This window comes from Diospyros lotus, chromosome 7 (genome assembly GCF_014633365.1).
Source record: "Diospyros lotus cultivar Yz01 chromosome 7, ASM1463336v1, whole genome shotgun sequence".
Classification (NCBI taxonomy): domain Eukaryota; kingdom Viridiplantae; phylum Streptophyta; class Magnoliopsida; order Ericales; family Ebenaceae; genus Diospyros; species Diospyros lotus.
In genome coordinates this window covers 28,544,395-28,561,760 of record NC_068344.1, presented here as the reverse complement: position 1 = coordinate 28,561,760, position 17,366 = coordinate 28,544,395, and the positions used below count along the sequence as shown (strand labels likewise).

At 34.6% G+C, this 17,366-nt stretch overlaps 2 protein-coding genes across 2 annotated transcripts; both read left to right on the top strand.

The window, feature by feature from the left end:
* Positions 1-4,392: 4,392 nt before the first annotated feature.
* LOC127806902 (uncharacterized) lies at positions 4,393-5,961 on the top strand. The gene has a single exon (XM_052344474.1). It carries the CDS (start codon positions 4,429-4,431, stop codon positions 5,767-5,769), a length of 1,341 nt encoding a protein of 446 aa, XP_052200434.1. The 5' UTR covers positions 4,393-4,428; the 3' UTR covers positions 5,770-5,961.
* A 7,706-nt stretch (positions 5,962-13,667) lies between these two features.
* LOC127806901 (uncharacterized) lies at positions 13,668-15,673 on the top strand. The gene is made up of 2 exons (XM_052344473.1): positions 13,668-13,803; positions 14,302-15,673. The coding sequence occupies exon 2, from the start codon at positions 14,357-14,359 to the stop codon at positions 15,614-15,616; it is 1,260 nt and encodes a 419-aa protein (XP_052200433.1). The 5' UTR covers positions 13,668-13,803; positions 14,302-14,356; the 3' UTR covers positions 15,617-15,673.
* Positions 15,674-17,366: the final 1,693 nt, after the last annotated feature.

The following is a 17,366-nucleotide window of genomic DNA, read 5'->3' as shown; positions in this document are numbered from 1 at the left end:
AGCATTGCTGAAACACAAAAGATATATGGTCAGAAAAAATTCCATTAACACTTTGCGAGTAAAAAATATTTTTTTTTTTTCACAAACGATCTAACAACTATTGATAACATATGTGATAACATTATATCATACATGAATGAGTTAATGCCTATTGATTGTTTTCTTCATTGATAATATTATCATAACCTGGAATTGACAACTGTACAGAGCACCGACGACGAGTGTGTCCAGTTTCTTTGCAAATGTTGCATTTCCGGCTTGCCCTTGCAGAGGCCCTAGCAGCGCCCCTGGATTCTGGAGTAGTGGTTGTGCTCGACTCTCCAATGGAGGTAGTCCATTCATTAGGGCAACCAAGACTATTGTGTCCTAGTTCACCGCATTTTCCACATTTTTTTCTTCGACGAGCTTCCCCCATGGAAGGAATTCGACCATTTCTCGGTCTACCCGGTTGTCTTCTTTGCACAAGTGAGAGTATAACCATCTGTCTGACGTACGCTGGAAGAATCCAAGCAGCCTTGTTAGGGAGAGGATTGATGGGAGGTGCATATGCACGTCTGACCCAATCTGCGGTGTAATATGAATGACAAAGCATATGGTAGTGCACCCTCATGAAACTGTCGCATAAGGCAAAGAAACACATAGTGTTAACATATCACACTAAATTACGAACATAAGACGCAAATAAAAGTCAAACTATGATACCTGCTAATAGTAATTGCATGAAGACATGGCATTTGATCAATGTCCCACTTGCGACAACTACATGTACTCGCAACAATGTCAACTATCCCATCGCCTTCCTTTGCATGTTGTACGAGGTATTTGTTCCCTTGTATTACAAGAACTACACGACATCCTCGGTCTAATGTTTTGGCATGCGCCAAATTGACATGTGCCACTGCAGTGGAGGTCACAATGGTTTCAAGTCTGGCAGATGCAGCACGCCTATCACTAAACCATTTCTGAAGCATATGTCTCAAAAATTCATGTGCACTTGTTATAGGCAACCGACGTGCTTTCATCATGCATTTATTGAGAGACTCGGCAATGTTGGTGGTCATCATGGAATATCTTCTTCTTGGACAATATGCTCGTGACCACTTTTCCGGTCTTGCTTCCATCAATGTCAGATGAGTCTGAGGATACATCGATTGTATTTCTGCCAAGTATGTATCACACTCTATTGTGGTGTAGCTGTATGCTGCAAGGTAGAATGCAGTCATCACATCTTTTCGTTGTCTACAATGTTTCTTCAAGTTTTGCTTAAGGTGGAAGAAACAAAAGACATGTGGGACAGAAGGGAAGACACGACTCATCGCATTCGCAATGCTTTGGTGACGATTAGAAACAATGACTAAATTTTCTCGCACTCCGATAGCCTCTCTCAATTTCGTCAAAAATCATATCCATGATCTGTCAGACTCACCATCTCCAAATCCAAAAGCGATGGAATAAATCATTTCCTCCCCATCTTTGCAAGTGGCAACGAATATCACCCCTTTGTGTTCACCTTTCAAATGTGTGGCATCAACGGCAACAACCGATCTTATGTAAGACTGGAAACCATGAAGGCAAGCTCCGAGTGCAAAAAATGAATATAAAAAACAATTATTTTCATCTGTCTCTATTGCCGTGATGCTGTCAGGATTTGTTTCTTTTAACATGTGAAAATATGAGGGTAGTTGCTGATATGATTCATCCGCATTACCATAAGTAAGTATCTTTGCATGTTGTAAAGACCTCCAAGCTTTAGTGTACATAATCTGCATACCATGTTGCTCCAACAATTTCCCCATTAGCATTCTAGGTGTATATTCACTACTCGTCACTCTTTCAGAGAACAAACTTTCGATGATAATAGCCTTCACACTTCGAAAATGTGAATCGTAGACATCCGGAGTACACGTGTGACTCGGCATAAATTTCACCACATGCCAAAACGAACAACCAGGTCTGCATCTTGCACGAAGCATAAATTTGCAGTTCACATCCTTGCAACCAGCCTCAAATCGAATTGTGCACGAACGTCTGACTCGATAGTCCATCTTCACATGAACACAATATTGTCCAAATGCCAAAATTAGTTCCTGTTTACTTCTAAAGAGTGCACCCATGTGTAAAAGATCACCCTGGTATGGAATTGACACTTCGGGTCTTGTTTCCTCAATTGCATAATTTTCTACACCAGGAACGATCCAGTTTCTTTGTAAATGGTTGTCCTCAAATTGTGAACCTGAAAATCTTACTTCTGGGTACTCCAGACTCACTCATCTTTCATCACCACCACTATCACTATTATCACCATCGCTATCGTCACTATTATCATTAGTTTCATTATCACAATCATCATTCGTGTCTGGAGCGTCATCTGACAAACCGTCCATACCATATGTACCAAAATCATCATTTTGTAGTGGACTATGTGCAGATAAATGGAACGACACCTGAATCTTGATTACCACCATTACGTAGGTTACAAACTCCAACATCTTTACAAATCATATCAACATACATCACTTTATATTTTCTGTCATCGCACATAATAAACCTGACACCGTAGTCGTCTTTGATAGGGAACTTGTAGCTTGAAGTTCGCTTGAGTGTTCCGTTACAAAATGAATGATGATGTCGTACCTTGTTTTATCAATTCCTGTCACCGTGTACACAATCTCAACCAATTGAGTAAAAGTCATATTTTTGTAGATTCCCGCACACATCCTATTACCCTCAATATACTTATTATCATTCCATTCCCCGTTCCACACGATAACCAACTGCACTAAATCCATTGCTGTAAGATTGAAAGGAAGAAAAAATTAGTCTCACCATTACCATGGATGTAACGGATCCACACACACCCAAATTGGGTTAATTTCCTCATTAAACCAAGTCATAACTATAAGTAAGTAAGTTTATTTACTTTTTGAGATTTGTATTTTATTTTCTTTTTCTAAAGAGTTGATTTGTACAATTAAACATGATTTTTGACTTATAAACCAACAACCAAGTCATGATAATTTTTCATATGTAGTTTAAGAAAAATATTTAAAAATTTTATGAAAAATATTGGAAGATTTTAACATAACACATTTAGGCACAAATGCTTAAGAAGTGAAATTTTGTTAAATAATATGATAAAATTAAATATATTATATTAAATTATATTATTTTACACTCATATATAATATTAAATTATTTAACAAAATATTCATATTATTTTAAAAATAATATATATAATCGTGCTTGTGGGCTACAAAAATCATAATCGGGCTTAGTGGGGTAGCAAAGCCCTATCGGGCTTAGTTTGGGAACAAAGCCCAATCTGATTTTGTTCGGCTTTGTTCTCCCACTAAGACCCATCGGGCTTTGTTCCCCCACTAAGCCCGATCAACTGTTATCGCCCACAAAACTCGTTAACGATGTGCAGTTTTGATTTTTTTTTCCCACCCAAATTAGTGCAGATTTGGAATGATATCTATCAAAATATGTTCTGCCAACAACTACAATCATTCTACACAACCTTAATAAGCAATGTGAACACAAAAATTATTTTAAAAAAATTAAATAAATACAAATCGAATAAATACCTTGAGATTGGGTTTGGAGAGAAAGAAACTTGTTGAATGGGATTTCAGTGAGGTCGCTGTAATTGATAAAGAAGATTGAATGACCCAACAAGCAAAAAGATTGAATGTATGAAGAATGACTAAGTTTGGATAGTTTGACAATGGAAAGATAGAGAGTAACGTGAATTTTGGAAGAAGAGAGAGAAGAAATGTTATATGAAAGAGATAAGGGTGTTTTGGTAAATGAGACTAAGAACAGTAGGGTTTTCTATTTTAAAATTTCATTAAGGGTATTTTTGATATCTTACATAAAAGTGGATATAGAGTGTAATTAGTTTGTTTGAATAGTTAAAAACGTTTTTTTTCTATGAAAAATATAAAAACGATTTTATACATTTGACTTTGGTCAAATGTGAATTCAGCCCTCTTATATATTATCTGTCAGTGCGTGCCAGTCTAGTTTCTCAAATTAACAAAATTTTATTTTCTTATCAAAGCATCACGAATGCGGAGTTTTTCCAAGTCCTTCGTACCTACATATTTTACTTGGAAAAATGGAGGACTGTCTATCCTTGAACTCAATGAATTGCCCCGTAAATTATGATTCATCTTACTGGGTATAGTTTATCCCATATAACTCATCCTCTGTATTTATGTAATAATGTTATATATATATATATATATATACACGCACGTATGTACATAAACATATGTGTATATCAGTCATGAACTCAAGGTCTTTTTCTTAGTAATTAGTCACTTATGTGTGGAGTCTTCTTTATTGGTAATTAGACAGGATTTTGTTATCACAACTACCAAATAAAGTTCCAGAGAGAGAGCGAGAGAGACAAGATAGAGCCAGATGGCGCAAAGGTTTCGAGGGCTATTGGTACATGATACAGAAAACCTTCGTCGAATTTTAGGAGCTGAGATTGAAAAACTTCAATGCCATCCAGTATTAATAGCGATGATGGGGCATCCCTGTACAGGTAGGAAAGTAGCTGCCTACTTATTGGCAGCAACTCTGAAATGCCCCCTTGTCAAAGAAGAAGATATCCAAGCAAAATCCAACTACCAGGTAATATGTCGAATCGCTGAGTCTCACCTCAACTTTGGGTTATCCGTGATTGTTGATTCTCAACTCTCCGATCAGTCCCATTTTAATCAGTTGCAGAACTTGGCCCAATCAACAAAATCTCAACTCTTGATTGTTGAGTGTAGACCGTACGATGAAATTGAGCTTTGGTGGAGCCTGCAGGATGAAGAAGAAAACGAAAACGAAAACGAAGTTCAAGCTCTTATCACCCGGGGGTGGGACAAACCATCTTCTCTCGAAGATCTTCAAAGGCAGCTCTTGGAGACCGCTAATACCTATGATGCTGGGGAAACCCCCAAGTTCATAATGAAGATGTCAGTAGATGGGGAAAAATATAAATGCGTTTCTAAGGTTCTGCATTCGATTGTTTCCCGACTTTATCCCGATCATCATCAAGTTGAAGGAAGATGTGAAAACGGTCATGCCATTGACTACAGAGACGAGCAAGAGAATGACGAAACCAGCTGCGACGACTGCTCGAAACCCGTCTCGGGATTCAACAGTTACAAATGCTCTAGGCAAGGATGCAACTTCATCCTACACAAATCATGCACCAATCAGTTACCGTCTGAGCTCGTGGTGTTAGAGCACGGTTTCTCGACTATCTATCTTAGAAATCCGGAGGACTACAAGAATAGGGGTGGTGTCCGGTGCAGTTGCTGTGAAGAACTCATCACAGGATACTTTTATCGAATTGATAATCTGAGCGTTTTGGACCTTAAATGCCTACTACTACCGTCTAAGCGTAGGGTCAAATTCCACAAGCATAGGCTTCAACTTACTTTTGATTCATCTGGTTTTGCTTGTGGCGGATGTGGGATTTATTATGATTACACTCTAGCTCTGCACTATGTTTGTCGTCGATGCCAACTTAGAGTAGATGTGAACTGCGCTTGGTTACCAGATACAGCGATATATAAACCACATCGATACCCGTTTAAGCTCACTCTTCGTCCGCAGGATGAGACAGAGCAGGAGTTGTACTGTATGTTTTGCCAAGAATTAATTGATCCGAATTATTGGATATACAATTGTGAAGGGGATTGTGATCATACTGCTCACACTCGCTGCCTCCTGCCATCGGCTCGGCCTCCTGAGAATGACTAACCCAATCGCCGATATTGATACTACTTCTTATGCAACATTTCAATTTCTTTTTTTTTTATTATTAAATGTAAGTCCTTGCATTAATTTTTTGTACTTGAAGTCTAGATATTGCTGTTGTGAACTCGTTATGTTTCCTTCGTGTTCTTCCAAATTGCCATTCGAAATCACTTCATTGTATCGTTTCGATTAAGTCTCACAGTGTGGATGTTCCTTTCCGTTTGCCCATAAGCCTTTAATGAGCTGGCTAGTTTTGTGAAGATTCTTTGCTCGTGATTTTTTTTTTCCCCCTAAAACATTACATCTCAAATAAGGTTAACTAGTTTGTTTGAATCTCAGAATATTTTACTAATAGATAGATAATATTTTGATTCGTGCATGTGATCGCATATTTACAGGCACATTTCACTGCCCGTGGAAACAACTTTTAGTAAAGGAGATGCAAAACCTAAATTAATAAATAAAACTAGCCATCTTTGAAGATTTAGTGGGTTGATTAAAGTGGTGGCGGGTTAACTGTAATATTTAGGATGGCTTTTTTGCTTGCGGTAGGTTAAGTTAGGGGTAGTCTGTTTTCTATAAGTTGTTTTACATGTATCAAACTGGAATTAATTTGGGCTGTTTGGAGATTTTTTTTTTTTATCGAAATTGTACTTACTCTTTCTATTAAAATTAATTAATTAATTAATTACACATTGCTTGAATTTTGTCATTTTGGCCTACACACCACTAAACAATGGTTAAAATATAAAAACTACGTTGAAAAGATTGGTTTAAGAGAAATGTTAAATTAAACTTACCCTAAATTTTTAAATCAAATGAAAATGAAAATAATTATAGAAAAAAATACAATAAAAAACGCAAAAGAAGGAGATAACAAATTAAAATTATAGTGGTTTGGTCCAAGTCCTACATCAGGGCTCTTTTTTCGAACGTGAATGAGATCTGGCAGTAGAAGCATAATTCATCTGGCTAGCTACAGTACTTTGCTAATATTAATTTTATATTGTAGTATTTGCTTTTGCCTAATTAAAATTGTAACTTGTCGTAATACTAAATTTGTATTTAAGGCATTGAAAGTTCATGTTAATTATTATTATTTTTTTCTTAATGATATACTAGAGCTGAGAGGGGTGACTCATGGTATACAAGGGGAAATAAATAAAACAAAAAAAAAAATTAAATAAAAGTTCAATTTTAAGAGTACCACTTGTTTTTGTTTTTGTTGTTTAGTTTTCACTTTAATTATTTAAATAAATTTTAAATGAAAATGGACATAATACTAAAGTTATTTTTGCACCGGTATGACTTGAAAGGTTTTAAGCGCAAGCAATAAAATAGGTTTTGTTTGGTTGTTTTTCCAATCAAAGGAATATATAAAATATATTTTGTAGAATCAAAAGTTTCAAACACCACTTCTTGTTTGTTTAATTAATAAAATACCTAACCCTGTCATTATAAACATATATAGGTAAAGATGTAAATGAGTTAAATTATTCACTCGTTGACGAGATCGTTTGTACTCGGCTAACGAGTCTAGTTTGAACTCCAATTTAAAACTCGACTTATAAACAAGCCAAGATTGAGTAAAACAAAATTTAACTCAATTTGACTGGTAAACAAAGCTTTGAAACAAAATCATGAAATAAATATTTTTTTGTTATTATTTTAATATTTTATTATTTATCCTCATATTTGAAATAAGGATATTTTTGTTTATTTGAACAATATTATTGTATTTGTTTTGAGAATTTTTGTTTATCTTTGTTATATTTATTGTTATGCAAAAATACATTTTATTAACAACTTTAATTAAAAAAGTTTCTAAAGAGACGAGCTTAAGCTAGAACATATTTATGAGCTCGAGCTCGAGCTCGTCAAAATTCTAACGAGTCGAGTTTTATTACAATCTTATATATATATATATATATAGGTGTGACTAGTTATGAACTATATAAATATTTGACATATCAGCTTTTTCTTCTTTGGAGATTTTCTACTTAAAAGTTTTTTTTTTTTAATTTTTGGAGATTATCTTGCACCTGTTTGTTGTATACTTAATTTCTAGTCTAGCTAGCTTGTGCACTCCTTGTGTTTCCCTTCATATTCTTCCAAACGCCACTACGATACAAACTTTCATTATTATTGTATCTTTTCAATTATATATAATTGTTGTGTCATGAGAATCAGAAGGGAGAAAAATAAGAATTTTTAAAGCAAATATATTAAGGTTCGTGGCAATGTGATCTAAGCCCCATGAAAAAAGCCTCGTGGCAAGGAACCTTGCAGCAAAAGGCCTTGCGGCAAAGGCCTTATAGCGCCATGGACCTTGTGGCAAGAACCTTCTCTCGGCTAGACTAAGGCTCCCATTCAATAAACGACACATGTCAGCACCAAGTATATTTGAGAATCGTTCCCTATATATACCCAGTTACAAAACAATGAAAAGAACTTTCGAATTCGGTAAAATTTTAACACATTAACTATGCTTTGACTATTTTTCATGAATGATTATCTTCATCTGGTATTGACTCAGGCATTGGAGGGTTGTCGGAGGTAAGGATTCCCGCAAGCCTTCTAATCTATTTTCGAGTATCAACAGGGCAATATCTTTACGACGACTTCTCTTGTGGCGAGCATCCTCACGGCAAGATTCTTGAGATGAGATTTTTACGGCAAAATCCTTAAGGCAAATATCTTTACGGGGAAATCCTTGAGGCGAGATTCTTAAGACGAAATCTTTAAGGCGAGTCCTTGAGGTGAAATCCTTGAGGCGAGACTCTTTAAGGCGAAATCTTTGAGGTGAGACTCTTTAGGCAAAATCTTTGAGGCGAGATCCTAGCAGTGAGATCTTTAAGGCAAATATCTTTGCAGCGAACATCTTTGTAGCGAACTCCCTTGCGACAATGTTTCTTATGGTAATCTTATTTCACTAGACATCAAGCTCAAATAGAATTTACATTATAAAATTTAATTATTATATTTTTGACAACAATAATAATAATACAATAAATGGAGATCTAAGTCCCACAGTTGCTATTGTTTCCTTCGCGTGAAGATTTTTTAACATTTTTATTTTTATGGATTACATCTCAAGCGCTTTATTTAATAAATTTGTTTATATCTGATCTCACCAATACAATTCAAATATTTTATCAGTATGTAAGATAGATTATAATAACAGTTGAATTATTGGTGCATGTGACCGACCGCATGCTACGAGGAAACATAGAAAGCGGACAACAAATATCATCAAATATTCAGCAAACCAATGCAAAAATTTTTATGCTTTCTGGCCAGAAATTAAGAATAGCAACTGGGGGTCTGAAGTCTATCCTCATCTTCCAATCCAAACTTAAATTTAATTGAACAGAAAAAATTAATTCCAAAACAATGTTGGGAATTTCGATGGGGAATTTGTTCTCCATTCGTCACTCTTCTACGTCGACTCAATTTTATCGAGATATGTGATGAAATTAAAAATAATAAAAAATTATTAAATTTGATCTTTTTTTCTTATCAAGAACTAAATTTTAAATTTTTTAATTATTGATAGACAAAATATCATATTTATGTATTAAACTTAAGTTGATGTGTCTCGCTAATACGGTGTTCACTTGTAAAATTAGATGTGTTCAAGCACGCGCTAGCGTTCCATCACGATAATGACTTAAAGTAACAAATTTTAAGAATTAAGATATTAAATTTTGACGTTTTACACATTAAGAATCATGATTATATTTTTAATTGTTGAGGGATCACGATATGTATTAAACTTATTTTTTGTGATACATAATAAAATATGGATAAATGTACAATTAGAGATGTGAAAAAGACTATTACCTTCATATAAATAAGATATGTTAATAATTATTTAGATAATTATACTAACATCCGTTGAAGTTAGACGAAAATTTAGGAAACCTCTCATCTATTTTGAGAAATTATAAAGAGCTCCTCTAACCGTGACAAATTCAATTTGAAGTTGAGATTTGAGATTTTACCACCACCAATTTAATTTTTTTTCTTGAAAAGGGAAGGTTTAATTTGTTACATAGATTAGAATAATAATTCTACCGCTGGCGAGTTCATCTTCTATTGGTCTATGATTTCATGCTTAATTAATGTAGACTTAGATACATTCTTGTTTGATGAATCGAAAATAGTTTTGAGTTGGGAACACAGGTTCAAGATCATTAAAGATACTGTTTCACAATAACTGTATTTTTATGAAAGGTATGAACAAATTGTCATAGAAATGTGAAGGCCATTAATGTGTTGCTTGATGCTGAGCTCGGCCTTTGGATCCGCGAGATTCTATGAGCATGATTAGAGATTTAAATTAATCTTTATTTAATTATATTTATATATTTATTTTAATAATTTTTGAAAAAACATTATAGTTATATCTCACCGTTTATATTTGTTTTAGGTTATTTGAGACCTTTTTATATTCTTAAACATGACATGATGGTTGAGATAATTAAAATTTATCGTCTAACACTAAGTTCATTAAGATAAGAAATAGAAAAAGAGAGAAAAATGAATAAAACAATCAGATTAATAAGGAAAGGTTTAAATAGAATAATGTTATTTGTACATATAGGGTTTTTATATGTGGGTTTACAGGGATTTAAATGACTATTTTGCCCTTTCTTCTCTTCTCACAATAGCCATTTTACCGCTTCCTCTTCTCTCTCATATATTCTCTCTCTCATCTTCCCCCTCCAGCATTGCTTTTCCCAACCTTCCTCTAACCACCTGTTGCTAATCACTACATCGTACCCATCACTTGGAGGGAGTCTTGGGCTTATATGTGCTGCTTGGACAGTCACCTTTAAAAAAGTGGTTGCCTAGGCTGTTATAGTGTGGTATCAGAGCCGACTCCCAGGGACTCAATGCATTGCAACCGATAAATTAAATGACCTTGGCGAATACCACATCGATTGGCTAGGAGGGGATGCTGGGTTATTTAAGTCCAAGCTAAGTCTAGGTCGTGACACTTCGACTCATCCAAGTAGTATAGTTTAGCTTGCTTAGTTCCTGTCCCAATTGTCTTCCTTGAATGTTGATCCTGCACAAGACAAAAGTTGTTGATAAAGGTTGTATAACATGAAGAGGTTTGAGTCAATTTGACCACAAATATCAAATTGAGTTTGAAAGAAGGAACACAAAGCACATTATAAAGAACCAATTTACTAGAAAAATGAATTATCCCTACATATGTGACTTGAGAAAAAGCATGGTTTGGTAAATGGACATAACGGTTGGTGACATATATACTACTGGGAAAAAAAATAAGGGAACAAATCATGTAATCAGTGGCTCCTTGTCAAAGATCCATCTAATACCCTTATCATATATGTGAGAGTTAGGGGGGATACTTGAAAGATTGCTCACTATTGACACTTGATTTGCAACACTAACCATTTTTGTTCGAGCAATGAGTTCAAGAAGATCACGATATTGTTTAGCAGTGAGACTATAGGGGAAAGAGGTTTCAGTCTTATCAAATTTGGAAACAACATGATGAGCTCTGGAAAAATCGTTTGAGGGACCCTTCTTATCCCCTTGAGTATTTGTTTACTTGAGCTTGCGACATACGTCGATGGTGTGGCCTTTGTAACCATAATGATCAAATTTAAGATGTTGGCGTCAATTGTCAGTGGCATAGCCAACAAGGTTATAGCGATCGCATTTGAGATGTGGATTTCTTGGTGAGTAATTTTTGTTAAAATTTGGTGGTCCATATTTGACAGCAAAGGCAGCTACATCTAGTGTTTTTCCAATCATATGTGAAGAGATATTTCGTTATTTTTCATCTTGAATAATGAGGGAAAATATCTTGTTTACAGGCCTCAAGGGATCCATGAGTAGGATTTGCCTTCTAGCTTCTGCAAAAACGAGGTTGAGTTTCATGAGGAATTGAATAATGCGTTGTGTTTGTTAGTACTCTTCCAACTATTTTGCCATGCTGCCATTAGTAGATGAAAAAGGAAAGAGGGCATCTCGTGTATCCCACAAGCTTTTTAATTTTGTATAGTAAACACTAATGCTCATGTCACCTTGAACACACTCATGAATCTCTTGGTAAACATGAAACAACCACACATTATTCGCATGAGAGAAACACTCTTTCAATTCTAGCTAGATTTTGAATGCAGTGTCATTATACATTACACTGTGAGAAATATTGGGTGAAAGAGTGTTGAGGATCCAATCTTTGATGAGGAGATTGCAACGAGTCCATTATTTGTGTTCTTTGATGGATGTTGCTGAAGGCTCCGTCTACAAAACCATCATTGTTCTTGGTGGTGAAAGCCATGAGCATGGCATGGCTTTAGAAGAGATAGTTGTTTTGTGTCAATTGATAAGGCACAAGAACCAAGCTTGGCTAGTTAGACTGATGGGGAAAAAAGGGGTCGTTTGGATCATTATACATGTCACGTTGAACACACTCATAAATCTCTTGGTAAACATGAAACAACCACACATTGTTCGCATGAGAGAAACACTCTTTCAACTCTAGCCAGATTTTGAATGTAGTGTCATTATACATTACATTGTGAGAAATATTGGGTGAAAGAGTGTTGAGAATCCAATCTTTGACGAGGAGATTGCAACGAGTCCATTGTTTGTGTTCTTTGGTGGATGTTGTTGAAGGCTCCGTCTACAAAACCATCATTGTTCTTGGTGGTGAAAGCCATAAACATGGCATGGTTCTAGAAGGGATAGTTGTTCTGTGTCAATTGATAAAGCATAAGAATCAAGCCTGGCTAGTCAGAGTGATGGGAAAAAAAAGGGATCATTTGGATCATTATACATGTTGGAAGAGGGCATAGTTGCCCTTGAAGGCGGCGTAATTGGTTGTGAAATTTCATCATTCTTTGCCATGGAAGCTGAAATGAATGGGTGCTTGGAGTTTAGTGAGTTAAGGGAAATTTTACAGCTCTAAAGTGGAAAATAATTGACACCTTAAATCTGAAAGCGGCGCAATCTGAAACGACTGTGGATGAGTCAGGTTGGTTCAACCAAGCAACGAAGTAGTTGGATTTGGCCAGCAATTGGAAGACGTAAGAGGGGGTAGCCAATGGGCGAAAGAGATGAGGGCTCTAGGATATCACAAATTGCTCTGATACCATGTAAAAATCTGTCTCAAGAGTAATTCTGTATATATCATTTTAATGTACAATAGTATAATTTATACATAAAAGAAAAGATAAAAAAAAATACAATCTACCTGGTCTAGTCGGCCAACCTAAGTAATAGAGCAAAAACAATAAGTCAAAAAATATACACTGAGAATCAGATTTGATTCTCAACAATCTTCAAAGGCAGCTCTTGCAGACAGCTAATACCTATGATGCTGGGGAAACCCCCAAGTTCACAATGAAGATGTTAAGTAGATAGGGAAAATATAAATGCATTTCTGTGGTCTGGGCTCGACTGTTTCCTGACTTCAATTCTCCCCAACAGCTCTCTTCGATTGTTTCCTTATTCTCCCACCACTCTTTTGGCATATAAATCTTAATAGTTGTATTCAAGTAATAATAAATGAAATACTAACGATAATTTTTAAAGAATAGGTTAAATATTAATGAGAATAAAAAAAAATCAAGAGAAATCAATATAACTTAAAAAATGATACGCAAAAATTACGCAAATTAAAGTTAAATGCTAGTGATTAAAGACAATTTACTCTTCGTGAAAAAATGGTATAACCAACAACGAAGCATGTCACATGCTCCCCTTGGGTGGAGCACTTAAATTGGACTATATCAATTAATGGGCTGTTATATCATCACATTTTTATTTTAATATTTAAAAGCCAAGCTCTGCAACGTCTCACAAGTTACGAGCAATACGCCCAATTCAACATTTAATTAAATATATATAGAAGATGAAAAGAGTGGGTTAGGGTTAGTCTATCTTTCTCATAGATATTAGTTCTTCAAAAGGTTTTATGCAGATCGATCCGCAGGAAGAACAACAACCGACGCAACCCCTAAGTATTATTTTCACCCTCTTCTCTCTCAGGTGAGGCGATTACTTTTAATTAATGGTTTCTGTTGATTAGCATAGAGAGAAATGGAAGTAATGACTCTTTGACCAAAAAAAAAGATCTTTGCTTCAGATCTGTTCGAATCTGGCTTCTCTTCTTACATCGGTACCATACTCATTGAATGTGTATCTGTTTTGTATTTATACCAAATTCCAACTCGAAGACCCTATTTTTAAGGAGAAAAAAAAGCTTTATATTGTTGTGTATTACTCAAAAGAAAGATTTTCTTTTCAGTAATTTAGATGAGGCCAAAACTAATAACGTTAGTTGAACTTCTGGAATTAGGAAGTCTTAAGACTGCATTAGTATTAGAACTGAGTAATATTTGACGCTCAACATGATCTATCTTCTGCATTCTACGGATATTCATTGTGTTCTGCACAAGGAAATTTTAAATTTGTATAAAAAAGAACATATATATACGTACATATATATTTACAACTCTTATACTCAAAAATATTGGTAATTTGCAGGTGACTATACAAATCCTTTCCTAGCAAAAATCCTTGCCAAAAAATAGAAGAAGATATGGAAGAAGAGCTTCAATTGCAATATAAAAGGGTGGTGCAAGAGGCCGCTTCCCTGAAAGATGTTACAAAAGGAATCTATCATCCAATCATTGTAGCAATGAAAGGGCCTCCGTGCACAGAAAGGAGATTAGTAGCCCTTTGGTTGGCAGCTTCGTTTAGATGTTTCCTTCTTAAGGAGGATGACTTTCACGATTGTATCAGCACAACCCAAGAATTTTACCACATGGTACCCCAAATTGTTGAATCCCAGCTCCAATTTGGGCTCTCTATTATTATTGATTCTGAGCTCTCTGATCATTCCCAGTTTAGTCGACTGAAGGACGTGGCCAAAGCTAATGAAACCCCACTGTTCATTGTTGAATGTATAATTCAGAATGAGTTGAAATTATGTAGGATTCAAGAAGAAGAAAAAGAAGACATAGTTATCGCGTATGATACGGGCGATATCCCCAAATTTACAGCGGACATTGCAACAACTGATGATATTAGCAAGTGTGTCTCCGAGTTGCTGCAATCGTTTGTTGCCCATTTTAACCCGCCTGATCGAAGTTCAAAATGCAATTGGCATTTGGTTCGCTTTCAAGATGAGCAGGAGAACTGCAAACAGTGCCAACAAAATATCTCAGGACCCTCTTATAGATGCAAACATTGCGACTTAATATTTCATAAGTCGTGCACTGAGCTTCCACAAGAGTTTTCGATAGATACGGATATGAACGGCTACGTTTTGTCCCTTCGATATGCAGATGATGACCACAATGAAGATGTTAGGTGCAGCTGTTGTGAACAACTGATCAAAGGATATTACTATGACGATTGTGGTGTGAAGTTTGGTCAGCTTGACCTCGACTGCATTTTTCTGCCCTTCATATGCACAACAAAGTTTCACGATTACCCGCTGTTTCTTTGTTTCCGGAGGGAGGATTATAAATGTGGTGCATGTGGGGTTGTTTCCAAGAAAAGGGCTCGCTACGTTTGTGTCGAGTGTCGGGGTGATAAGTTCATAAGTATAGATCCACATTGTGCTTTGTCACCAGAGACAGCAGTGTATGAACGCCACTGCCATCCCTTCAAGCTCACTCTCTCTCCAGCACAGGAACAGGATGATTCTTGTAAACCGGTTTACTGTGATTTCTGTACGGAAGAAATAGACCCAAATTACTGGATGTACTGCTGCGCTGAGAACTGTTATACTGCTCATCTCCGCTGTCTCGTTCCAGCAGAAAAGGTTTTGCCTCGTCCGGATCCTGATTCATAGTAGATCATGTGATTGTGGAAATAAAATCTTCGAGATCTTTAGGGCCTGTTTCGCTAAGTTTTTTTTTGAAGGAGCTTTTAAGTTACATAATTTTTAAGCTATTTAAAATTTTAAGCTAATTAACATTTAATCTGATAACATATTTAAATAAATATATTTTTAACTTATCAATTAATAATTATGTATTTAGTTTGTTAAAACTAATAAACTATTAAAATTTGATAAAAAAGATTAAAATGGATATGCAAGTGAATAATAGAAATATTAATTTTAATTAAAAAAATTATAAATTGATATTCAATTGTTAAAATATTTACAATCACACGTTGATATAATAATTTTTAAAAATTATATTAATATAATAAATATTTAGATAAATATATTTTTAACCTATCAATTAATAGTTATATATTTAGTTTGTAAAAATTAATAAATTGTTAAAATTTGACAAAAAAAACTAAAATAGACATACAAGTGAATAATACAAATATTAATATTTAATTAAAAAAATTATAAATTGATATTCAATTGATAAAATACTTACAATCACATGTTGATGATATAATAATTATTAAAAAATATATTAATACAATACTTATGTTTAAATTTAGATTTAATTCTTAAAAAACTTTAATATATATGTTGAGACATTATATAAACTTTTTTTTATATTTTATTAATATATATCAAGTATAAATATATAAATACATATCAATACTTAAATATATATTTATTTCGTTCATAAATTTGATATATATTACAAAATTACAAGATTAGATAAGACACAATAATTGATAATTAAATAAATTTAATAATTATAAAATCCAAAATTAGATAACACACAATATTTGAATTGAATGTCATTTATCCCATACATATACAAAAAGGATTAGTAGAATAAAATTACAAATTTATATACAATTATTGTGATTGTTCAATATCTAGAGCTATAGCATCTCGCATTGCCATCCAATAATTAACACTCTAGTCCACTTCATCATCAAATAGTATAACAGATTATGCATTAGGAATATAGTTTTTATTTTCAACCGTAGTGAATACATCATGTACCCATTTTTTTTCTAATATAGTTATGGATGACTATTATACCTAGAACTATGTCTCGTTGGGTATCAAAACTGTATGCAGACATATCTCTCATAATCCTAAATTTAGTCTTCCACACACCAAAAATGCGCTCAACAAACATTCAACATTCTGCACAAAGTAAGTAATTAAACTACTCTTTATGCCTTATGGGTGCACACAAACGTGTTGTTCTTGAATGCCGAAAATCTTCAAAGTAATATCTTATATATATTCGCACTCTTGTATGGCCCCATATATCCAATCGTTTAAGAATACCCTACATCTACTAAATAATATTTCTCTCTTATTGGGTGGGAAAAATTCAAGTCAGACCTAGGAATTGTTTCACCAAATATCCTGACATCACGAGTTGATCCCTCTCACTCGACCCATGTAAATGTAAAACACATGTTGAAATCTACAATTGCTAAGATATTTTGAGTTGGATATCCTTTAAGTCCTATATAGGGTATTTATCACCTCATGGTAGTCGAGGTTTTACATGACACTACAAGAAAAATCAAATTTAGTGACCGAAAAAATCTGTCACTAAAACTGTCCTTGTAGAAATTTAGTCACGAATTTAGTGATAGATGATTTTAGCGACGAAATCAGCAACAGGGGCTTCCCGTAGTAGATCTGTGACGAAAATCCCCCTGTT